General features: G+C 41.6%; 5 protein-coding genes and 1 non-coding gene across 6 annotated transcripts; 2 read left to right on the top strand and 4 right to left on the bottom strand.

Annotated features, from left to right (window-relative positions):
• Positions 1-6,261: 6,261 nt before the first annotated feature.
• LOC137966483 (uncharacterized) lies at positions 6,262-7,832 on the top strand. Its single transcript, XM_068813111.1, has 2 exons — positions 6,262-6,853; positions 7,477-7,832. The coding sequence occupies exons 1-2, from the start codon at positions 6,367-6,369 to the stop codon at positions 7,527-7,529; spliced, it is 540 nt and encodes a 179-aa protein (XP_068669212.1). The 5' UTR covers positions 6,262-6,366; the 3' UTR covers positions 7,530-7,832.
• Positions 7,833-8,757: 925 nt separating this feature from the next.
• On the bottom strand, positions 8,758-8,839 carry TRNAS-AGA (transfer RNA serine (anticodon AGA)). The gene has a single exon. It is a non-coding gene; the product is annotated as a tRNA-Ser (tRNA).
• A 939-nt stretch (positions 8,840-9,778) lies between these two features.
• Positions 9,779-13,091, bottom strand: LOC137966049 (probable proteasome inhibitor). The gene is made up of 9 exons (XM_068812508.1): positions 12,822-13,091; positions 12,123-12,306; positions 11,872-12,015; positions 11,546-11,623; positions 11,085-11,162; positions 10,954-10,988; positions 10,810-10,873; positions 10,588-10,665; positions 9,779-10,055 (listed from the first exon to the last, which is right to left on the bottom strand). Exons 1-9 carry the CDS (start codon positions 13,000-13,002, stop codon positions 9,980-9,982), a joined length of 918 nt encoding a protein of 305 aa, XP_068668609.1. The 5' UTR covers positions 13,003-13,091; the 3' UTR covers positions 9,779-9,979.
• A 4,618-nt stretch (positions 13,092-17,709) lies between these two features.
• Positions 17,710-18,048, bottom strand: LOC137965454 (uncharacterized). Its single transcript, XM_068811728.1, has one exon. The coding sequence runs from the start codon at positions 18,046-18,048 to the stop codon at positions 17,710-17,712; it is 339 nt and encodes a 112-aa protein (XP_068667829.1).
• A 791-nt stretch (positions 18,049-18,839) lies between these two features.
• LOC137965545 (uncharacterized) lies at positions 18,840-20,981 on the top strand. The gene is made up of 4 exons (XM_068811809.1): positions 18,840-19,274; positions 20,004-20,184; positions 20,383-20,476; positions 20,562-20,981. The coding sequence occupies exons 1-4, from the start codon at positions 18,892-18,894 to the stop codon at positions 20,876-20,878; spliced, it is 975 nt and encodes a 324-aa protein (XP_068667910.1). The 5' UTR covers positions 18,840-18,891; the 3' UTR covers positions 20,879-20,981.
• A 200-nt stretch (positions 20,982-21,181) lies between these two features.
• On the bottom strand, positions 21,182-22,560 carry LOC137965546 (xyloglucan endotransglucosylase protein 6-like). Its single transcript, XM_068811810.1, has 3 exons — positions 22,337-22,560; positions 22,050-22,150; positions 21,182-21,960 (listed from the first exon to the last, which is right to left on the bottom strand). The coding sequence occupies exons 1-3, from the start codon at positions 22,497-22,499 to the stop codon at positions 21,352-21,354; spliced, it is 873 nt and encodes a 290-aa protein (XP_068667911.1). The 5' UTR covers positions 22,500-22,560; the 3' UTR covers positions 21,182-21,351.
• Positions 22,561-24,073: the final 1,513 nt, after the last annotated feature.

Below are 24,073 nucleotides of genomic sequence, written 5' to 3'. Positions count from 1 at the left end.
TTTCAAGGGCTTTTGGGAATTAATTGATGATATTTGCCATCGGATTAGGACTGCCTGGAGTTCTTTGGGTCCTGCCAGATTCATACATTGATGTGAAAAATAAGGATTATGGAGGTAGGTTTCTTTCTTGCACAAGCTGCCAGTTTTTATTCTATAGGAAAGGAGAATTGATTTCTAGAAGTAAAGAATGAACCGTCTGGTCATCAGATTTAGATGCAGTAACTTTAATTTCATCTCTTTCTCATCATTGTTATCCACATTTTCTTCCATTTTCCAGGAGATAAAGTACATTAATGGAGAGATAATTCACAAAATAATCAAAACAATATCTACTTTCATGAAACAAAGTCTTATTTATGATTGTATGTGATGGTATTCTGAGATGTTTCAAGAACATCAAATTTTGAACAAGATTGTGAACTATAACTTAGCAAGCCCCTATCCTACCACTTCAATTAATCAAACTCTGATTTCTTCTTCTTCTTCTTCTTCTTCTTCTTCTTCATCTTCTTCTTCTTCTTCTTCATTGGGCAGCCTCCATATCCCACCCAAACGGACATCAGGAATCTCAAATCCTTTTATCATGTAGCAGCCATTGACTTCCACATACTTCAAACAAGGCATGGCACTTCTCAAGCTCCACCACTCCAATTCCAATCTAGGCAACATCTTCAAATACAACCCCTCCACCTTCCATTTTTCAGTCGTATTAATGTTCAACACCTTAAGATTTCCATTCTCAATGCAAAGATACTCCAAGCAAGGAAGCATGACTGGTATAAGCCAGGTTGGTCCAATTTCTCTCCTAAATCCCCTAAGATACAGCTCTCGAAGACAGGCAGGAGGAGAGAGTTGATCAAGCTTCCCTGATAGATTCCCTACCTCCCTACTATTCTCGATAGTGACATCTAAAAGCTTAAGGTGTTTGAGGCTTGACAAATCAACTTCGACATCGTCAATTTGATTTTCTTCACTTACGCACAAACGCAAAATTCTGAGTTGGGTCAAATTCTTCAGGTCTTTTAGCAGAGAACCATTCGTTGAAGTTGAGATAGCTGGACGAAAACCAGACAAGACTTGAAGATTAGAATGGGTTCCTAATCCCTTTGGAAGGTACTTGAGAGAAGTACAATTTCGGATATCCAAAACTGTCAGATTCTTTAGAGTCATTATACCGGGAGGCAACGTTTGTAGATCGGTACAGTCGGTAAGAATCAAGAGCTGCAGGTGTAGAAGCCTTTTAAATTGGTCAGGCAGTTCCTTGATCCCCTTCATTCCCTTCATAATAAAGCATGTAAGATGCTCAAGGGAACAAATCTTGGTAAGCATATGGGAACAAATCTTGGTGAGCTCATCTTGACTCTCAATCTCTCTTAGGAATGAAAGATCCACCACTCTCAGGTGCTTATTTAGACTCGACGAGAATCCACTGTTTGGAACAAAGACAAAATGCTTCATTTCGTTCAAAATGTTACCAATCCCGAGAGAATCTCTGTTTGGAACAAAGAAATAATGCCTAACTTCCCCATTCACTGTGCAAGTATAGATGCTCCCATCGTAGTTCCTCTTATCAACAACATCCACTAAACGCCTACTGACAAGCTCCGAGAGAGAATCACAAGCTGACTCCAGTGTTGTTTTCCCGCTCTTTGCAGAGGCAAAACCTCCACCAACCCACCAATAAACCAATTGCTCAACTGCTAACGTCATGGATTTCGTAAGGAGAAAAAATAATGACATAAACCGCTTAAGATTTATAGGGAGAAAAATGTAGCTGACACTTACAGACCGCTTTAGTAAGTCTTCCTCTCCAATAAAAATATGTGCAATACGTCGCCACTCCTGAGGAGGCGTATGACGCACGAGACCTGCCATCATCTTTATTGCCTTTCGTCCCCCTCTACATTTCATCACAATCTCCTTTGCCACCTCTGCCAATTCGAGGTCTCTACATCTGCCACCGTTTTCTTCAAACGCAATTTTAGAAAACAGTAACCAATTCTCCTCACTCGGCCGGTAAATGAGATCCTTCACTCCTTTCATCTTCTTTGCTACGACTACTCTTGGTGTAGTGACGATGACGCAACTGCCATTGCCTTTTGGCAGCGCATCGAAAAACTGATCCCACCATCCACTCTGTATCTCCCATACACCATGCAGTACGAGTAAAAATTTCTTGTTCAAAAGGCTTTCATGAATACGGTCCAGTAGCCTATCACAATCATCGCATTCTTGGTATTCGCTTCTCTGCCCTTCATTGATTTTATCCAAGATGTCTTTCAAGAGGTCCGTTTGATGAGAAAATGACACTTGTATTCTCACTCCAAAGTCAAGCTCAACCTCGGTATCGTAGAAGAACTTACGGGCAATGCTGGTTTCGCCACTCTCAATTTCAACGATTGCAACTGTGCTAAGTCCTACATGTTTGTGAAGAGTCAACTTTTTTAATTTCTCAACTTCCTCTTCCAAGCACACATTCTCCGAATCTTCTTCTACTTCTTCTTCTGGTGCCCTCCATATTCCAACTGGATGATGAGGAACCTCGAAGTTTTTCAGCATCGGGCAGCCACTGACTTCCACATACTTCAACCCAGGCATGGCATTTCTCAACCACTTCCACTCCAATTCTAATTCAGGCAACATTTTCAAACATAGCCCCTCCACCATCCATTTCTCCATCGTATTGATGCTAATCAGCGTCTTAAGATCTCCATTCTCAATGGAAAGATATTCCAAGCGAGGAAGTTGAACGGGATTGAGCCAGGTTGGTCCAGTTTCTCTCTTGAAGTTCCTAAGGTATAGCTCTCGAAGACAGTTAGAAGGGACGAGAAGATCAAGCTTCCCTGACAGGTTCTCATCGCCCCTACTGTCCCCGATACTGATATCTAGAAGTTGTAGACGGTTGAGCCTAGACAAATCAACATTGACACTGACGATTTGATCTTCTTCAGTTATGGACAGACGCAGAATTCTGAGTTGGCTCAATTTCTCCAAGTCTGTTAGTTGAGAACTATCCGTAGTGGTTGAACTAGCTGGACAAAATCCTGACAAGACTTGAAGGTTAGACAGCTTTCCCAATCCCCTTGGTAGGTGTCTGAGAGAAGTACAGTTTCCTACATCCAGAACTGTCAAATTCTTTAGCGTCATTAAACTATCAGGCAACTTTTTAAGAGCAATACAACCGTTAAGAACCAAGATCTGTAAGTTTCGAAGCTTCTTAATTCGGTCAGGCAGTTCCTCGATCCCCACCACTCCCTTGAAACTAAGGAAAGTAAGATATCTCAATGAACAAATCCATCTCAACTGATCCTCGTTGTCGATATCTGAGGATGAAAGATCCAAGACTCTCAGGGATGTACTCTTGCCCAACGAGGGTAGACAGTTTACTTTTACAGCAGAGCTTCCAGGTTTGTTTGTAACTAAGAATGCCCAGAGATTAGAATAATTTTTGAGCCCACGTACCTGCCCATTGTTTATAAGACCCAGATGATGGTTTTCTTCCTCATCAAGATTGCAAAATCCATCTTCCTCGGCAATTTTAATGATCGTGTCCCTAACAAGGTCATGCATTTTGCAAGTATAGATCCTCCCATCATAGTTCCCCTGATCAGCAACCTCTACTAAACACCTACTAACAAGTTCTGAGAGAGAATCATATGCCGACTCTAGTGCCATTCTTCCATTCTCTGCATAGGCAAAACCCTCACCAACCCACCAAGAAACTAGCTGCTCAACATCTATCATAAAATCTTCAGGGAAAATAGAAAAGCACAAGACACACTGTTTTAAACGAAGAGGGAGCGCATCGTAGCTGAGACGTAAAGAAGCCTTTACTTCCGAGCTTTCTGTGTCTGTTTCACGTAGAATTTCTGATTCAAAATTATCTGCTACTTGTTGCCAGTGCCTAAGAGATGAAGGTTTGAGACGCAATATACCCGCCATCGCCTTAATCGCCAATGGTAACCCCTTACATTTCTTCACAATCGCCTTTCCCACATCTTCCAGTTGGGGGTTTCTACGTCTGACTCTGTTTTCTAAAAAGGTAATTTTTGAGAAAAGAAACCAGCTCTCCTCGTCATCGAGACATTTAGGCCTGTGAATCCGGTCCTCTACTACTCTCATTTTTATTGCTACGCTTTCGTCTCTTGTGGTGACGATGATACTGCTACCATTATCTTCTGGCAGCGCATCAAATAACCGATCCCACCATCCACCATCGATGCTCCATACATCGTCCATTACAATTAAAAACTTCTTGTTCATTAGGCTATGCTTTATACTCGTCAGCAGCCCATCACAATCATCTCCTCCCTGGTGTTTTTTTCTGTCCCCTCTATTGATTTTATCCAAAATGTTTTTCAAGAGCTCCTTTTCGACAACTTGTGCGGAAACTGACATCCATACTCTCACTTCAAAATAACTTTCAACCTCGGTGTTGTTGAAGATCCTCTGGGCAATGGTGGTTTTGCCCAACCCACCCATCCCAACAATTGCCACTCTGCTCATCCTATTTTGGTAAAGAATCCAATCTTTTATCCTCTCTGTCTCTCCTTCTAAACCCACAATCTCCGATTCCTTAACATGATGGCTGCTTGATCTAGCATTTCCTGTCTGATTTGTTTCTTCTCCGGCCTTATTTAATTTAAATGGTTGCAGCTTCTTTTCTATCCCCTCAATCTCTATTTTGATCTGTTTTAACCTTTTGGCAGTCCGGCGACGAAACAGCAATTGACTGGGAGAGTAGACAGACCAAAGAGGCGAGATACTGCGGTCCTTGAGTCGGGTTCGGCAATCGGCTAATATGTTCTCTGTGTCGTAGATCAACTCCATCAACCTGGTCAATGCCAGCCGAAGATGTCGCTCTTTCCTTTTACGGCGGCCGGCATCCACCATAAAGGCCTGAAGCTCCTCAAGGTGGCGCTTTATCTCAGTAAACAGAGGCCGAAACTGGACCAGTACCTGACCTTCATTGATGAGAGAATCGAAGAGGAAGGCGGCGGGAGGCCCGAGGATGATCTGAAGGAGAGAACCTACGACAGACCGAACCAGTTGCTGTTGCATATCACTGGAATTGAAATCAATCTCAAGTCAGTATAAGATTCTCAGATGTTGAAACAACAGGTACTGATCATAAACAATTTTATTGGAGGCTCATCTCACTCTATTCCAGAGCCGCCGGACATTGTGTAACACTGACGCAGATCAACACGTTGACGGCAACTAGAAAGGCCTGAATTGATCAAATTGACAAAAATAAACATTTATTTTTAATTTTTAAGCCTGCACCCAACTGCTTTTAGGAACCGATCGAAAAGAGAAATTGAAGACTCACTCTGGTTTTGTGGAGAGATCAGCGGAGAAAACAGAAAACAGTAAATGGTAGTTCTTGCTGTCGTCCTCCTCTCTCTTTAACCGCTCAATTGCCGAAAAGGTCAATATCTGAAATAAATGAAGCAGCAACGATCATTAAAGGTACTTCTTGCTCTCGATCTCCTTATCTTTAATGGCTCAGATGCCAAAAAGATAAATATATGAAATAAATGTAGTTTATATTACTCTTTTCATCGAGGCAATCCCCAAAAACCAAACCAAACTCAGTGTGTATTTTACTCTTTATATGAAGGCAGTCATCAAACATTACAAGAAGATTGAAGCCAAGTATTTCATATATATGCTAAAACAAACAACCATGAGAAGCAAGAGGAGAAGACGGAGACAACCTTATCGAAGCCCAGATCTTTTTCTCCTTCTTAAAATCCTCAGTGACGCAGCAAAGATCATTTCCATTCTAGCAGAGCAGACGGAAAAAGAGGTCAGATGGAGGGCAGAAAAACAGAGAAGATCAAACCATTCTAGCAGATGAAAGTCGCTTTTGAATGGTTGAAGAAGTATATATTAAACTCTACTTTACATTGCATTATGTGATTAAAAATTCAATGGGCTAACAAAAAAAATCAAATCGTTGATTAAGCAATGACGATCAACGACATAATCAAATCAAATCGTCGATCAAGCCAAGTTCAGAGATTGGATTCAACGCCTACCGATTTTTTTTATAAATTATACTCTTGTTTATACTACTTTTATACCTCTTGTCGTATCTCATAATCGATCCCCAACTTAGGTCCTCGAAATGAACCCAACCCGGCTGAGTTGGGTAGAAGGGTATTACGGGAACTTCATATTTTATTTGAAATTTATATTATTTTTAAGAATTTCGGCCTTTATTTATACTTTCTCTCGGACTTCTTGGTGATTTCACCAGTCGGACACCAGAGTATAAAACGGCTCTGTCATCGTTCCCACTGACCTTCTCCCTCTAAACCCTCCTAAAACCTTCTTTTTTTTTCTCTCTCAGGGGCCGCCATGGCTCGAACGTCGCCGCTTTCCTTCTCATCTTTCCTCGCCCTTGCCTCTTTCTTCTTCTTCTTCTTCTTCTGCCTTCTTCTTCGTGTTTCGCTGGCCGTCCCTGATTCGATTCACGATGTTCTCCGCAGCAGGGGGTTGCCTGCGGGGATTGTACCCAAGGCTGTGAAATCCTACACTCTCGACGAAAATGGCCTTCTCGAGGTTTTTCTTGAAGGCCCCTGTCTGACGAAATACGATACGAGGGCTTATTTTGAAAGTGTTGTAAGGGGAAATCTGAGTTACGGACAGTTGACCGATCTTGTTGGGTTAACGCAGGAAGAGCTTTTTCTGTGGCTGCCGGTGAAGGACATTATTGTTGATGATCCTTCCTCGGGTTTGATTTTGTTTGATATTGTGGTGGCTCATAAGCAGTTGTCGCTCTCTCTTTTCGAAGATCCGCCTGAGTGTAAACTTGATGATAAAGGGGTTACGGTTCTCCAGTCAGGTAAATGGAGTTCTTAATTGGATGCTTAATAGGTGTTGATCTTTCGATTTTGGGGGTTTTGGTTTGGAGTTTTTTATCTGGGTTATGGCCTCGCATCTAAGCCCCTAGTTTGATATTTGTTGATTTATTTCTACTAAATTGAGTCTTCATCTGTTTCGTGATGTCCTATGATCGATGTATTTTTACCGCTTTTGTCGATCGGATGCTGCATATTTATTATTACATTGTAGGGTTTCTGAAAACTCGAAATTCAATTTTCCCCAGACCTGATATTGGCTCTCTTCTGGGTGCTTAAAATTTGCGGTTACTCGGCCAATTCCGTTACCAGAATGTAAATACTTGGCTTTTAATGGATGAATTAAACTGCGTTTTTTTATCTGCATCGATAAAAGATCGATTGGGTTTCCTCCTGTATCTGTTATGTTATTTCAGCAGAAATGGGTCGTCGTATTCGTGTTTTTAGGTTTTCAATTTTCGAATGCTAGGAGCGAATTTACTAACTCGCATTAAAAATTCAACCTTTTCCCCTTTTTGATAGGTTTCGAATTTAGTATTAAATTTAATGGAGGTTTTTTGCTTGATAGGTTTTTTTGATAAGTTCACTGCATTTATGCCTCTTGCAGGGATTCGGCGTAACGATTGGAAGACGGAGAAGTCAGTGTCCGTATTCAGATGAAATCAAGAATTTCTCTATCCTCCAATTCCCCTTCTTTAAGCAAAAATTCTCTTCTGTTTTGTTTTCTCTCAAAGATGCCGTGAGCTGTAAATTTGGAGCATCGAGCCTGGTGATACTGTTTTTCTTGTTCTTTCCTTTTGCTAATACTCACATGTCTCCACTCTTCTCTTTCCTAGTAGCTTCTGATCTGTTGATATTTTTCAACGATTGATTGTTTTTGTTAGTTTGTAAAAAAGGATATGATTCCCCAGTTTGATCTCTGAAACGAGTAATTCCTGCCGCATCTATTTGGCTTTTGGTGAAGTTGAATCTTTTCCCAGATGGGTCTGGAATTTGGATGCTTTTGTGTTCTGACATCTGGGTTTTCTTGTTCTCATTCAATGAGATTTTAAAAGAACAAGCAAGAAGATTAAAATATTTGCCAGAATCCCTCCACCAGTTTGTCTGATGAAGAAATGAAGAAGGTTCACCGGTCGATGGTGTAGAAGCGAATAAAACGAAAACCAAGAAGAGCACATCAGTCATCACGCCTGACCTTGTCATCCAGCCCTAAATCGTACGTATAATACTGAAAGGCAAACCTGAAATGATAGAAGAGGGAAGTGGAACCTAACAATGCTATTGACTTAAAATTATTTGGTGGCATTGGATTTTTGAAAACCCAAACCTAAAACCTTGAGCTCTCACTCCACAAAAAACTGAATAATACCCATCCTGTAACCCCGATCTGATCTCCATCTCTCCACCCTCTCCCTAGTCCCTATGCATCTCCCTTTTAGGCTGGAGGTTAGGTTTTGTTAGAGCTCGAGTTTGAAATATTTAAAAAACCCAACTCGAACATAGGCGAGTTTAGGCTCGACTCAATTCGATGTCACCCCTAGGTATGCATGATGTGGAAGAAAATTCAATTCGATGTCACCCCTAGGTATGCATGATGTGGAAGAAAATTCAAGGCTGAATTTTTGAGATGGGGTAAGCTCACCCCTGCTCATAACTTTGATAGCGTTTTTGACTTCTCATACAAATATTTTTAAGTTTCATAGTAATTTTGAAATAGCAGATCCTGAATGTTATAGGAACAATCGTTTTAGGTCACGGTGAGGTAAGTTCATGAGCATCTAAGATCGAACCCATTGATACTTCATTACTGAGTGAAATTTATCTTTTTCTTCATAGATCTGTCTTGCCAACTTAAATCTCAGTAAAGCTAAAAAAAAAAAGAAATAATCGTGGTCGGCAGGATTCGAACCTGCGCGGGCAAAGCCCACATGATTTCTAGTCATGCCCGATAACCACTCCGGCACGACCACTCTTACTACTTTAGGATAAGGTAAGCCTTCTAGACTTTTAATCCAATGAAATTTGTGTCCAAATATAACTATAATTTAAAATATTATTAACTCTTACTAGGAAATTACCTAAAGAGGTTTTATGGTAAATATTAGTATAATTTTCATGAAAATAATTGAAATTTCATATTTTTGTGTATTATCAAATCTACTTGGTTATATAATAAATTTTATTATTAACCTATTTCATGTAAGGATCCAAATTTTTGTCTTGTTTCAAGTTATCAGAAAACTTTTCTTTTTACTTGATTCAGACAAAATTTGTCGATTGAGAAAACTCAAAGCTCCAGTTGCAAGGAAGAAGGGAGAGAGGGGCCCATTGGCAACAGAGAGAAGGTGGGTAGAAAGCAGAGGAAGGGGGACGGTGCCCCCCCACTTCCCTCCTCTATAGATGCAACTGCCACTTTAATGAAGGAGACTGGGGGAAGTGGTTGTGGTAGTGAACGAGCAGTAGGAAGAAGAAAAGCAGCAAAGGAGAACAGGCAGAAGGCAAAAAGAACGAAAACCTCTCCGTGAAAAATAGGTTATTTTCCGGGTAGAATTGTTTTCACCTTAAAATATTTTTTTTTTTCACAATTTCGCCGAACGGCCAAGAACAGGGCTAAAATATAACTCTCGATTCTTTTTATTTCCAAAAAAAGGGATCAATAGAAGGCTTAGAAAGCCATTGGCCAAGTTTATGCTTCTCCACACTTGCGTAGAAAGCTTCGACTGGAGGAGGCTGTATAGCTTCAATACGATCATCTCAGCTCTTATACACATTTCAGAGGCAGTGAAAAGAATGGGTTTCTCTCCTTATATACGAAATGAAGCTCCGGTAGCATTTCACAATATACGCTAAAGCAATGCAATTTAAACACACATAAGCGAAGAATCAAAGAGCAGCAAGCACAAAGCATGGATCTGTAAAAAGGAGAACAATTTTTTGTCCACGAAAATATGAGGATGAAATCCCTTTGGTCAACTCACTCCGACATTTATTCAGAAACTGTTCACTGCTACATATATTCAGAAGCTGTTCCATCTCACAAAGTATATATTTCCTTCTCTCGCATGTCCTTCTTTGAAGTCACTATAGTTCCAAAGAAACTTCCCCCACTGTTACACAAAATCATGAGGATTTCTAAAATGCGGGAGATCAGGGTGTACATCTCCCCCAGGCCGTCTTGGTGGATTCCTGCAAAGATATTTATACAGGGAAACTATGAGGAAAGGAAATCACTGATTAACCACCAGGCTTCCCTAGATACATGGTGAATAAAATTATCCTGTTTATTAAGAAATGGTCAATCAAGGATCTCCGAATATCAAAGGGAATAAGTAGATTGATTGCTCAAAACGTTCCAAAGGGGCAGATTATTCATTTGCAGCCAAGTTATCCAACATAAAATCTCAACAATCTAATCTATCGAACTTGTGATGGCAACTAGTCTATCAAGAAGCCAATAATGTGAACCTATATAATAAACCAACTAAAGCAGTGGGCTCCTAACATTTGGACACCAGTAAAACCATCCAAAAGGTTGGCTCAGCTGGTCTTGCTTCTAGATGCCTCCACCCAGAAGGATTTCAATCGTATATAAGTGGTACCCACAGAAAGTATGAAAAACTTCAGAGGTATGGAAACAATGAGGTCATAGAAAATCAGTAAATTTTGAGATGCATTTGACTTGTTTCCAGATGGACCAATTGAAAAATAAATCGCTTACCTAACAAATCGGCCTGGCTCAAAACCTGGGACATTGGGAGGACCATAAGGATCAAAGCGAGCGCCTGGAGGGACACCACTGTTTCAACCAACCCACCTCAATCAGAACCACTGTAGGTTAAGGTTTCCTTCCTTTTTCTAATTTGAAACTAATGTATCAAACATAATATGATCTTTGCTAATTTTGGAAGACCAAAAGAACTTGGACAAAGAATCCACTCACGGAACTCCTGGCATGAAATCTGGATGTCCGCCACCCATCCCAAACCATCGTGGATCATCAGGCCCTGAGTTGACAAAAGGAAAAGAACCCATGAGCCCAAAAAAGTATTTGCACCATTAATTAAGATAAAGTCTGAACACAGACCTACAAGCATGCTCCCACCAACTCCCAGATCACCCCTGAAGAACATTGTAGCAAACAAAAAGTTAAGTGAAGGTCAGTCTGAAGAATTGGCGACAAAGAGAATCAAGAAAAATGATAGAGAGAAGGAGAACCTGGGAGGGAAAAAGCCAGCACCAGGTCCAGGGTAGAGATCGCTAGACCCTCCAGGTATAACAGGTGGATATATTATCCTGTCAGCCCAAAGCAAATAATGTGCAGTACGTCAAAATGGTTTTTGAGGACAGTACTTCAGAATTAACTGACAACTAAGGCATTAATAGAAAACCAACTGTTCTAAAATAAGGGAGAGTGGATTTTTTCTTTGTGACATTTATATGAGACTGTAAGACTCCAGTGTTTCATTTTTTATTCATAAATTTGAAACTGGTAACACATAACAATATAAAAATAGCAATTTAACTTGAAGCATATGTTTGTCAACAATAAGGAAAGGAGAAGAAAAAAACAGCCAACAAACACAGAACATCTGGGATACTTCACAAGCTTAATAAATAATGTAAGAAGATAACAATTATCGTGCCTCAAGAAATTTATATGTTTTATCCAGACATACCCGCTCTCTCTACTAACTGGAACTCTCGTATGAGTTTGGCTAACACCTGTTCCATCACTGGACCCAGTTGCACTTGACCTGGCATGCAAAAGTAGAATCATGAAGTTTTATCACATGGTGTTGCTTAAAGGAGGAATCACCCAACAATCACAATCATTAGTAAGCAGTTCAAAATTCCAAAGGCACCAAACATTTGGCATATTTCAGAATTATATCTGAAACCATGAAAGTAGCACTAAAAGGAAAATAAGACAATGAGCAGTTTAAGCTATTTAAATAAATTCATGGGGGGCAGAAAACGCCCTCACATGAGCTAACATGAGTACCTTGAAGAAGGATTAATATTGTTCTTATCCTCCAATTTAGAAAGTACACTGGAATTCAAACGGTCTATGAGGACATCGAACTTCTTATAAACATCACCATAATTTGTTGAACCGGTAACCTCGCTGGACACATGATCTTTCACACTGCCAAAGAAAAAGAAAAAGGTCACAACAGAAGAAGCAAAAACTACATAATTTAAAAGTTTATAAGTAAAAAGCAAGAGAAAAAAGTATTTCAAGTGAGCAATTACTTGACTTCTAGATGTAGTGGTTCTTGATCACCGCCACAACGGAGAACATCAATAGCAAGCTTGTCATCAAATGTCAAGCACTTCACTAACACTTTTTTGTTGGAACCTTTCTCAGCCTTAGAGTAGACGAATCCGTAACAATCCTCATACTCATTCCAGCCATCAATTCCAACTTCCTCTTGCCCTTTGAGACAGATGTTAACATGAATTAATCAGAAACGGAACTGAAAGTGATTTAAGTTCACATAACATCCAGAAATACGAAAAAGTAAGGGAGAAATTCCAATAAAACGAGATTGATGAGCAAACAAGAGGATCAACACAGTGTTTGTACAAGGAAAAGCCGGAAAATAAACAAAAAAAGGGCAATGAACAAAATCTGGGGCACAATATAGAAACTTATACTGTCAATTAAGAAGAGATACCAAGTTTTTTTTCTTCTAGAAGGAATAGGTGGTGAAGAATTAAAACTAAAGAACCAAAACGTGATAGAGCAGAAAAGAAGTGCAAACATACAACACCCAAAGAGTTATCGACAAAAAAAAGAAATCAAAATTATCAAACAACCTACAAAAAGAGCAACTCTTTCTAGCAAACAAGGGGAAAACACAGATAAATTTTCCATCAGGTAAAGGGAAACAAAACAGGCATCACCGACTAAAATGAAATTTAGTAAATTCTAAAAAAAAAAAAAAAAACCTGAAGAAGAAGATGGTGCGGAGGAGGCTTCTTCGGAAAAAGCCCGACTTCCAGTGGCAGTGAGAACGTAGCCAGCAGCGAGAAATGAGGCATGGACCGCGAAAGCGATTTTATCGTGAGAATTTCTGAAAGAAGGGCGAGAAGCCCGAATCACCGCCATCACTGATGTTTCGTTAGCCATGTTTTTCCCTGTCAGCCTCTGCAAAAAGCCCTTCTCTTCTCGGTAGAAAGCGAAGCTTGTGCTCAAAGTCAGATCTCAGAACTCAAGAAGAAACGGAGAAGCAGGAAGGCTCCAACATCTGTGAACTACCTTCATCATTCCAGTGGACGCTAACACATGGGCCAAAGCAAACCCCGAGAAAAGGTAAAGTTCGGCCCATATTGATGACCCACTAACCTTAAAAGAAAAATATTTTAATTAATATTAAAAAATAACTTTATGAAAATCAGTGAGACAAATGGAGGCCACTTTGCTTATCCAGTTATCCATCCGAGGAGAAAGTGAAGAATTTTGTAAAAAAATTAAAATTAAAATTGTTTTTATAAGAATTATTAAAAACATAAAAACTAATTCAGGAAAGAAATAAGATATCAATCGAACATGAAACGAAGAGAAAAAAGAACATAACATCTTGTAAATTGAAAGACAAAATACAAAACATGAAGAGTAAATAGTAACAGAACATAATCCTAAACTTATTGAGTATACGACCAAAAGTCCTAAATTGGTTAGAAGTGGGGAGGATCTTGGCTATACAAGTATAGACACTATCTCTATTGGTATGACGCCTTTTGGGGTTAAAACCCAAAAGCAAATCCATGAGGGCATAGGCCGAAAGTGGACAATATCATACCAATATGGAGATAGGTAAGTGTCCATAATCCTTTACAAATGGTATTAAAGCTATGCCCCGGAGTTAACCATGATGGATGAATCATTTGAATGTCGAACTAAGGTAGTGGGCGTCGATTAGATCACGATGGGATCCGTGGATAAGTTCTATTGGACAGGTGGTGTACTCCGGATTCTTCATGGACGTGTCTTGGTACCAACGCGGTGAAGAGGAGTTGATCTGGATAGAGCAAACTTTCGAGACAGGTGGTACTCTATATAAGTATAAACACTATCTCCATTGGTATGAAGTTATTCATAATCCTTACAAAACTGAGAACAAACATTGTGTCACCGTGGGTAGAGTAAGAGAGAAGGAAACTACCACTACCAGAGCTTGAGAGAAGACACTGTAGCAATGCTGTGCGATTATAAGAAAACGATAACTAACAATTCTTTGAATCCCAATTTCCCATGGAAATGATATCAACACACACTCTCAATCCCGGATTCCTCTCTTAAAGTTTAATCTGATCTGTTTCTTCGTTTTTACGAACCTGATTTCCTCTCTCAAGTGATTTTCTATTCCAGTTCTATCTCGCCAATTTTTCTCTGATCTTTCGATGCCATCTCAATGAACTTCTCCCGGACTTCTCTCATTTTCCATTTGCTTACCCATGAGGGGGTTGAGATGAAGCTCAATAATGTTTCACTTTAATCATCTCTCTCTCTCTCCCTCTGTTTGCAATAAAAGCTCCCAGATTCTGGTTTCAACGTGTTTCAGAAGAAACACAACAGAAATGCTTGCTTAGCATCGTCTGGTTCCAGAACGCTCCAAAATTTAGTAACTACAAGACAGAGTTCTACCATTCTGCGAGCTTCAGAGGCACTTAAACATCTTCATTTCATTAGTCACAATTCACAATTCACAAATTCAAAACTAACACCATTCATAAGAGTTGCTATACAGATTAGATGAACATTACAAGGACAAAAACTTTGACCTCCCCTGGAGATCTCCTTCCTCAGAACAAAAGAAACGACTATAAATTACAGCGAGATTCAAGAGCTGGGAAGAGCTTCAACAAGCTGCAAACTCGATCTTCTAAAAACATTTCCAGAACCCTAAGGGGGGAGTATATAATTAAAGAATCTACCAGTATACGTTACTTACAACTACAATGTTTCAGTATAAACATTAATGGGGGTGGCCTTCCCGATCCCAAAACCTCACCCCCGGCGTCTGCTCCGAAACCCAGTTTGTATCAGACCGGATTCTCCGAATGCTTCCTCCTGGTGACTCTAATGTAGCAAAAGACGGCAGCCAGGATCGCTGTCGCAAGGCCTCCGATGATCACTCCGCCCCCGGCAACAGACTCATCCAACGACCGTTTGTGCTTCCCCATTTTTCGATTCTCCGGTGCTTCTGCAACTTCATGCCCCTGTTCCAATTCCCTCTCCAGTTCACCTTTCGGTACTTTCTCAACGGGTCGTAAATTTCCTGGGGCTTCGGCGACCACCGGCATTTTGGACTCAGTTTCCGGCTCTTGGCCAACCGAGGAACTTGAACTAGGAGAAACGGTCTCATCTTGGAGAGCTGAAGTTCTCGGTTTGTCTGCCATGGCGAGGGAGATGATGCCATGAGTAAAGATGAAGCAGATGAGAAGAAACCGAGCCATTCTGTTTCGCCCTCCTTTCTGGGAACTCACGAAAAGCTTCTGAACTTGAGGACTGATTCAAATGCCAAACCTTGGTTAGAACCTCCGTTCGGATCTGACATATTTATAGCAGAGAGAGACTCTGCCTTTAGTATATTTATTTTAATATTTACAGAGAGCATCTCTCGTTCCCTCTGCTCGTTGGTTTTCATTTCTTAATCACATCAAGTCGCAGATCGCTGTTTGGATTTCTGGAACAGTTGTAGACGTCTTAATTGGTGAAGCTGACAACTTGATAATGGGTATCATAATCAATCGTTACAGATGCCGAAATTACTCATTAGAGATGCCGTTTTCGACGACGGAGCCATCGTACAGCTGTGACATGTTCAGACTTCATAATCCTCTCAGCTGTAAGCTCCACCCAATATCTCACTGGTCACAAGGCTCTTATTAAGAAGAATCCGAAGTTCAAACAACAGTGAAAAGAACAGAAATCAGAGTCATTCTTTCACGCGTCTTCCCGTTGGAAAGTAGGCATTAATGCGATTCTTAACTGAGACTTGGACTATTATTCATGGTGTTTTTCAGTGGGATCGCCAAGCTTAGTTTTATTTTCTCAATTGTGAAATTTACTACCCATCGTGCTCACCAGCTCATATTACCATTCTCGTTGAAACGCGAAATCTGGGCTGTTTCACACTGGAAAATATTTCATTTTCCGTGGCTTTTGTTTTCTTCTCCGTCTTTCATTTACTCTCTTTTGACTGCTTTCTTCCTTCTTTTTTTCCCCTCTGTATCGTTGTCTGTTTGGTTCTTCCAGAGGAAAATAAAAGACTCTAAATGCGTTGAATCTTCGACAACAACCGGCAACGGGGAAGATGGTCGCTGATAGATTTTCTCTCTTTGCCACATCGAAACGGAAGCAGAGAAAAACGTCGTAACAATTAATAAACAAACCGAGTCGGTCTCCAACCACTGTCAACTTCTGCAAAATAAATCCACTCGGTCAACATAAAAAATAAGATAAATCTCGATTACGGAGAAAAAGTCGGTGCCTTGCTGATCCTCCCCCCATAACTCCATCATAGCGAAATCTGCTTCTAACTAAAATATTGACGACGGTGCCCCTCCCACGATGCATAGGGAGTTCGATAAATAATGACAAGCAAATGCAACAGAAATAAGATAATGTTCGGTTATGTTACCCGGGAAGACATCAAGATGTGGAATTGTTGATGGGATTCCTACAGATAAATCAAATCACCTAGAGCTGTTCGATCACTGCTTCTAAATAGATTTTTGTTAAGGAAGAATATATTCTGTCTTTCATGTCACCTTATGCGTTGATCATATTGTTCAGAAGCAGCTCTACAGCAAATTACTGCTTGATACTCTGTTCCCCCTCCCTCCAACCTTCTGTTTACAAATATGCTTAAACATGTCAGAGTGCTTTTGGTTCCTTGATCTTACTGCAGGGAGCTTAATTCGCAGGAATTGTGAAGAGAATTGCCGTCTGTGGGTTAATGTCTGAGGAAGATTTGCGAGCATTCAATTCCCCACTTCTTAAAAACTTCATTTACGTGTAGGGTCTTTCCATAACCTTTCAGCACGGTACTGTCTCATCTTGTGCTTCTATAATCAAGTCTACAGATTTGATAGCTTACCATAACAAATAAGTGGTGATAAATTTGCAAAAGGACGTAGCAGAGTTGTTCTTAATTGACCTCACGGAGACAGGAGTCACACAACCGAGATGAATTTAGTTTTGTGGATCGTATGGGATAATGTTAGGCATTCTGTCATTGTTGCAGAAACAACTGCAGGAGCAAGCTGAAAACGTAATGTCTTGCTTGCTTACTGTACTTAGATGGGAGATAAATCACTTATCAGTGACTGTTAATGAGAGTGATCACTTCGACACAGCAGAAACCTTGTCGACAACAGAAAATGGCAAGATGATCTTGTCGAAGGTGATAGCTCATCGTTACAGAAGACAGGTTAACGACTCTGATTAGACGAGTGGCTCTTAACTGTTAGGTCGAACAGAAGATTAGATATGCAGAAAGTAGAAGACATGGTTATCCTTTATCGAACAAAGAATTAACTTCAGGATCATGCTTCATTGATTTACTCAAATCGTTGGCATCATTTAACAGTTGGGACTGAATAGATTTTCATTCTGGAAGAGAATGCTATGAAGATGAAGGAGGAAGAAGTGGAAGAGGAAAGAAAATGTCGAGAGAGTTTGACAAGAAGGGTGTAATGAGTTATCAGGAGAGAGCAAAAAGGTGTCTCCGATCTCCATATCTACTGTACCATTGATATTTTACAGATATAATCAGAGGTTGTTTCACCCCGTTTACGTGTAAGCTAAAAATGAAAACGAAACTGTATATCACACAGGGTTTCCAGGCTTCTCGGTTTGTCTTCTGGTGATCCTTATATACCAGAAGACTACAGCAATCATCGTGGTTCCAAGCCCACCGAGAATGACGACGCCTCCAACAACAGACTTGTCTTTCGAACATTGATGATGCTTCCTGAGTGTCCTAAACATGGGTGCTTCTGCAATTCCTGTTTCTGTTCCCTTCTCCTCACTAGGCAAAGCACTCGAAGCTGGTGGGTCTACAATGATGGCGGTCCCCGTCACTGATCCATGTTTCTCAGCCGTGCTGATGGCTAGGCAGGCGAAAGCATTAGCGATGATCAGGCAAAGCAGCAGAACCCGATCCATCTGGGACATGACTATTATCTGCTCGCGGAAATGCCTTTAAAGGGAAAAGAGGCGACTGTGAAGATCCAATCTTTTGTGCCAATATTTATATTCCCATTGTTGCATGGGATCTGGTCAATCTCTGCTCCACGCTTTACAAAAGACAAAGAACAGTTCAATTCAACTCTCTAACAACGATGTCTCATCCTCTGCGTCCAAATGGGTATTGTAGGATCCCGTATCGAATAAATTACCAGACAAATCATGATCAGAGAAAGCTGTAATCTTGCAACGAAGAAGAACAGAAACCAAGCGAACCAGTGACTGAGCAGCAATTTTGTATAGGATCAAGAATGTAAACTGGGTGTCAATTGTAAAAGAAGGGACACTGATACCAAGTCGACGGCCGAACGATTCAAGTGGTGGCTATTGGAGAGAAAACTCTGGGTCAAGAATCCATATCTTCAGAGAGCAAGAGCCCGATATGGATTGCGTTCAGGCCCAATATAGATTATTGGAGAAAACTAAAGTCGATTTGTAGAAGCCCATCAGCCCAAACACTTGACTCGGGTTCAAGATGTGGACCGGACTTGAGCCCGAGTTCATTCAGAATATTTTTCCCAAACCTTGAGGCCCACGGGTAACGAATCGTCCGATTCCATCGAACTCGGAATGTGAAGTGTCGTGCAGATTCGTTTCTTATTCGAGATAATCCCGATTGTTGCGTCCGCTTTACGTAAGAGTGACACGTGGCATCATGCACCGCCATTTCCGTCGATCCGACCATCGTATCTACTAGGCAAGAAGAGAAACCTCGTCAATCGGCGTTGTGGACATCGGAGGGAGTTTAGGCAATCGTCGGAGATGGGAGGAGGAGAGGCGGCTCGTTCAGTCGGCAAATTCGCTAGCTTCAATGCTGTGCGAAGCGTTCAGTCGCACTGGCATCAGTTTACGGACCAGGCGGCGATCGGCACGCAGGCCACGAGGCCGGGTGTGGGGCTTGCTTCCGCTACCGTCGCTGAAGCGCAGGTCATACCCGCTGTGATCAATTTTTCTTCTGTACATGTCGATAATGATGCCCCGGTTCAGAGACCGGTTTGGGAACTTGACGACTGGGAGTTCGCTGGTGATGAAGAAGCCGAGCTTTTTGATTCGGTTAACCCGATGCCCAGACTCGTCTGTGGACCGGCTCCCACGTTTGAAGAGGCCAAAGACGCTACTTCCGACCTGAAAGATGCTCTTGAGAAGTAATCCCTTTGAATCTCTCTTGGATGTGTCTTTCGATTGGAAAAAAACTTGCTTTTTTTTTGCCTGGATTCTGGTGAACGAGCTCACGGCTGGATGAAAACTTATCTGAAAAATAAAAAAAATTTAATGGCAAGTGTGGGTAACATTGATCAATTAGCCGGATTTTTAAGTTTTAGCGGAGATATGAGTAAAACTCTTGGGCAGAGTCTTATACGAGATACTTCATTTGTTTGCTAAGACCTGCAATTTTTTTGTTTTTTGGAGTTTCTTCGTGGTGGCGTATTCATTGTTTGAGGTAGGAACGGGATTGCAACTTTTTCATTTTCTGTGACGCATATCTTTAATCGAAAAAGATGCATCCGTGCCTTTCCAGCCCCAATTTACATGATTGTCTTCACTTATTATACCTGTTCCATTTGATTTGGAATGGCCACTCACTAGCTTGAAGCCTATAGAAAGTGATTCCTGACGATGGATGTGTGAATCTAGCTGTTTCACCCAGGCACCAAATTTCAATCCAAGAATTCAATCTGGGATTTAGAGACCTTCAAATTAGATTCCTTTAGTATGTGATGATGAAAAGATTCATTTGGTTAGCCTGTGGTGTCCCGAGGAAGAATCTCTTATGGGCTGTGGAAGCGTCTGTTAATATGTTACTTGTTTTTATTAATTCTTTTAACCTTCGTTGATTGTAGATTAATGCTGTCTTGTGTATATGGCATCTTCAGGATGTGTTTATCCTCTGCCGGTGGTAATGGTGGCGGAGGCATTCACGCCTCTGCAGAGCAGAGCTCGGAAAGGTCAATGGCAAAATCATTTGTTACTAGTCAAAGTGATGCGATCAGTACCTCTGTGCCAAAGCATGTTATCAATGCATATTCTTTGCTTACGGAAACTCCTGAAGCTCAGGTTCAAACTTGAACTTATTTTGATTAATTTAAGAGAATTTCTTCTCCATGTCCTGCGTCTGTCCCTATTCTAATTTTCTGTGTTCATTGAATAACTATTCTTTTGTTTCGATCATGAGATTGTGAGTTCCTACCAAGCTACTGTGCAAGAGATACACAGAAAACATTGATAACTAACATGGATTTCTGTTGCTTGCAGAGCGTTGTGGCTGCTCTTGCTGCTGACAAGAATGTCTGGGATGCAGTAATGAAGAATGAGAAGGTTTTAGAATTCTGCCGCACACATCATGCTAGTAAGTTTACTCCTTTGTTCTACATTATTTGGCACTTGTCTCTTCTTTTCACTTCTTGTGATGCTAATCCAAGCTACCTTGACAGGGATTTTCCCCAAAGAAAAGGATTTGGGTCTGGACGAATCTGTAGCAGAAATTGACGTTCCAATGAATGGTGGTTTGGATAGTCAAGCTGGAGAAAGCGGATTCTCTGGGTTCGTGAAGAATATCAAACTGAGAGTCACTGAGATGGTTTCCAGTATATCCGAGTATTTGCAGGATTTAATTGGAACAGAGGAGGACACAACGAGTTCAGCAGACAGCAAGAAAAACTCCTCAGACTATATGGAGAAAGCTTTCGGAGCCTCCTTCATGGCATTGACAATCTTAGCCATGATCGTGATATTGTTTAAGAGGAACTGATCCATGCTGAGAATTGGGATTGTATAGCCCGTGTTGGTTGAAATTATCGCGGTACTTGAATAACGATTCTACTACTTAAAATGTCCCGGCACTGTTTATCTGAGTTTCGTAGTTCATGTTGCGGAAACTACAAGTTTGCTCTCATGGGCGTTTCTTCTCTTCCAGTCACATAAGAGAGCTCGAAACTCTTGAAACGATAATTCTTCAGATGAGCCTTGATACTGTGTCTCATGGAATAACCAGCAGCAGATGCTCACCTACTTTACTGTGCAATCGCAAAGTACGAAATAATAGCCGACGAGATGAAACAGTAAATGACATCTATACTTTCTTACAGCAAAGAAGAAAAGAACATGGAGCTCATGTAATCCCACAATTTTTACAATGTAAACAGGAAAAAGGCTGCACAGAAGCACCAAATGGAGTTAACCCAATTTGTCTTTTCAGGGGAGAAAAGAACAGTGGGGGTGTCCTCATCGCCCCTCACACTCGGGAGGATTAACAGGGAACCGCGCGTAGTCGGTGCAGTAGTCGTAAATCATGTGATTCGCCTTCACCCACATGAGCTGGTGACTCTGATGCACGTTCAGCTCCGACATCACCGGATGGTCCCACCAGTATTGAGTGGCTCCGCCGCTGCTGCAGCGTTTGAAATTCTCCGCGGGGGAGGCCACAGAGGGGCACTCGCAAGCGTCGATCTCGAATCCTCTGTAAGAGGAGACGAAAGGGGCGTGAGTCCAGTCTGTCTTCACACGGCCCCCCTGCGTCGCCCAGTCGTCGGCGTTCCATATGGAGCTGTAGACGCCCATTGCCTGATCTTTAGGGAAGGCTATTCCGTTCTTTTCCTTGTTTTTGTAGACGCGGATGGGGGTCTCGTCCACCATGAAAACAACTTGCTGCTGGTTCCAGAGAATGGAGTAAGAGTGGAAATCTATTGTAGGGTCGAACCAGAGACTCAGTCTCTGCTCTCTGTTCCCTACGCCGTTAACGTAGATGTTAGTTTGAACCAGGTAAGGCTCGCCGGTCGTGTTGCCAAGGAACTCGAAGTCGAATTCATTGTGAGTAGGTCCGTCTGATGACATCTGGTTGGCAAAAAAAATAAAAAAAATCATCAGAACGTATGACCAGAGAAGAGATTCAATTGAAGTTTTGTTTGGAAAACTCTGCTTACATAAAAAGCGGTAACAGTTCCAGCAGAGTCCCCTTCAACAAGCTGTATCTGAATCGTGGTTTTTCCGAACAAATATTTACTCTTGGAAGAGAACCCAGAACCTGAAACAGTGAACAAAAGGCCGATCAACTTAGAAGGGAAATGTATCTTTCACACAAATAAATATCCAATCGACATACAGCAAAGATGAACGCGAAACAGAAGGTGAAAACCAGAGAATCTAACGAAACAAAACTGAGTAAAAAGAAAAATCTCTGAACTCGCAGGAGAGGTGATGGTCTTTTTACCGGAATAGTTATCGAGCTTGAGCTTCAAGACCTCTCCTTCATAAGTAACATGATCCAAAGCCCAGCTGGGCTGGAAGAGTTGATCGAATCGCGAAGAACCCATTACAGCGGGGAAGGCAGAGAGAAAGAAAATTGTAATCAAGTAAATGAACGAGGCCGCCATTACCGAGTCCGGAGGTTCCAAACCAAACAGACAGACACCTCAGTACTGACCGATCTTCACTACTTCTCACCACTGGCATTATATAGCGAGAGACAAGTTCCTGAATGCCACGTCGAATTCAAAAATCCATGTCATCAGTATGGTACTCGAGAGAATCGAAAAAGATGGAAGAAGTAGCCGTTGCCACGACCCCTTAGCTGGCGCCCGCTGGACTGAAAAGGAGTTTCTGTACGCTCGGTTCCCTTTGAAAAGCTGCAGGACAGTCGTTCAACCAATTGCCGAACAGTCCGTGGCGTCTACAGCTGGTCCTGAGCTACCCTCGTCAGTACGCAGTACTAGCCGCGACACAGTTAAAAACAAAAACAAAGGGAAAGGGTACTGAAGCTATTGCAGCCCGTCCAGAGCTTTCTGCTTTTTTGCTTCTGTCTGGTCATGTGATGACAGTAGCCAGCTGGAGATATCTGTCCCTTCTCTCACTCTCTCGTTTCGAATCATCTTGCTTTGCTTTCCGTTTAATATTTCACGTAATTGTACCATCCCAGATCTTTTCCTCTTCCTCGAACGTTGTGCTCTAATAGATGTTCTTTCTTCTTGGGACCGTTCCCGGATTAAATGTGAGGAATTGCGGTAGTTGAGAGTGGGGGGCGCGCGCGCGGCCGCGCTGTTATATAATTTGGTGGCGACCGATTCTTATACTCTTGTGAAGCTCGTGAATGACATTATTTGGTAGTAAATGCCAGTGCTTGTGGTCCGGTCAATCTCCAAATTCAACGTCAGTAATTATTTGAGAGCTTCTTTCCACCCCGGAGCTAGTTTGCCTCAAAGTCGATTCATCGAAATCAGTTTATGGGCTGTCAACTCAAATTAACTGTTAAGCAGATTGAGAATAAAAAGCTTCTTTCTCTTTTATGCATCATTGGTGTTCGAGTACCACTAGCTTTATCTGGTTCTGTATTATGATTCCGGATTCCCTCTTTTCTCTCTCCTTTTTCCTTCTTACTATAGTAATTAGAGCGTGAGACCTGTAATTTTTAATTGCAGGACATGCCGTCGGGGGAAGGGCCACGCACAGGAGAGGGCTCTGTATACTACTGATTTCTTGCCTTGTCTGGTTTGATGTGTTTTTTGTTTGCAAGAGAAACCCTGTACTGCCTTGCACGGACGCCCATAATGTATGCAGACAGTAGCCGAGCCCTGAATTAGAGCGCATAGAATTCGGGGTTTCGCGTCCATAGTCTCGGTCCGGGAAAGCAGAGAAAGAGAAAATGACAATCCAGGGGACAAGTTGACGCCAATGTCTTGTCTGTAATGCTGCGAAATTCGCCAATGGTGACGCCACTGCTGCGCGTGACACAAGGCGCCCTTGGGAGTGACGAGTAAGCCGTCGTACGGGGGGATGAAGAAGGCTCAGGGGCCTCGGCCTTTGATTTCGACGGGTCTGTAGATTTTATTCTTTTCTTTGTTGGTGAATGGAAGTAAGGAACCCACAAGCAGAGCTACAACGAATCTGGAAGAAAAATTGTCTGTCTATCCATTTCCCCCCTAGGCATTAAGGGTAGTGTAAAAGTGTGTGC

The sequence above is a fragment of the Aristolochia californica genome, unplaced genomic scaffold, assembly GCF_029961685.1.
Source record: "Aristolochia californica isolate CCGP_79_NKW_82.1479 unplaced genomic scaffold, dmAriCali1.0.hap1 SCAF_5, whole genome shotgun sequence".
In the NCBI taxonomy this organism is placed as follows: Eukaryota; Viridiplantae; Streptophyta; class Magnoliopsida; order Piperales; family Aristolochiaceae; genus Aristolochia; species Aristolochia californica.
Note: the sequence above shows the minus strand (reverse complement) of the source record. Positions and strands in the feature narration are given on the sequence as shown.

Coding starts and splice junctions, on each gene's coding strand:
- LOC137966049 (XM_068812508.1), bottom strand. CDS start 13,002: ATGGCTAACGAAACATCAGTGATGGCGGTGATTCGGGCTTCTCGCCCT. Junction 11,624..11,871: donor AATATTAATCCTTCTTCAAG/GTACTCATGTTA, acceptor TTTGCATGCCAG/GTCAAGTGCAACTGGGTCCA. Junction 11,163..11,545: donor CCAGTTAGTAGAGAGAGCGG/GTATGTCTGGAT, acceptor TTGGGCTGACAG/GATAATATATCCACCTGTTA.
- LOC137966483 (XM_068813111.1), top strand. CDS start 6,367: ATGGCTCGAACGTCGCCGCTTTCCTTCTCATCTTTCCTCGCCCTTGCC. Junction 6,854..7,476: donor GGTTACGGTTCTCCAGTCAG/GTAAATGGAGTT, acceptor TGCCTCTTGCAG/GGATTCGGCGTAACGATTGG.
- LOC137965546 (XM_068811810.1), bottom strand. CDS start 22,499: ATGGCGGCCTCGTTCATTTACTTGATTACAATTTTCTTTCTCTCTGCC. Junction 22,151..22,336: donor CAAGCTCGATAACTATTCCG/GTAAAAAGACCA, acceptor TCACTGTTTCAG/GTTCTGGGTTCTCTTCCAAG. Junction 21,961..22,049: donor GAACTGTTACCGCTTTTTAT/GTAAGCAGAGTT, acceptor TTTGCCAACCAG/ATGTCATCAGACGGACCTAC.
- LOC137965454 (XM_068811728.1), bottom strand. CDS start 18,048: ATGGATCGGGTTCTGCTGCTTTGCCTGATCATCGCTAATGCTTTCGCC.
- LOC137965545 (XM_068811809.1), top strand. CDS start 18,892: ATGGGAGGAGGAGAGGCGGCTCGTTCAGTCGGCAAATTCGCTAGCTTC. Junction 20,185..20,382: donor CGGAAACTCCTGAAGCTCAG/GTTCAAACTTGA, acceptor TGTTGCTTGCAG/AGCGTTGTGGCTGCTCTTGC. Junction 20,477..20,561: donor CTGCCGCACACATCATGCTA/GTAAGTTTACTC, acceptor CTACCTTGACAG/GGATTTTCCCCAAAGAAAAG.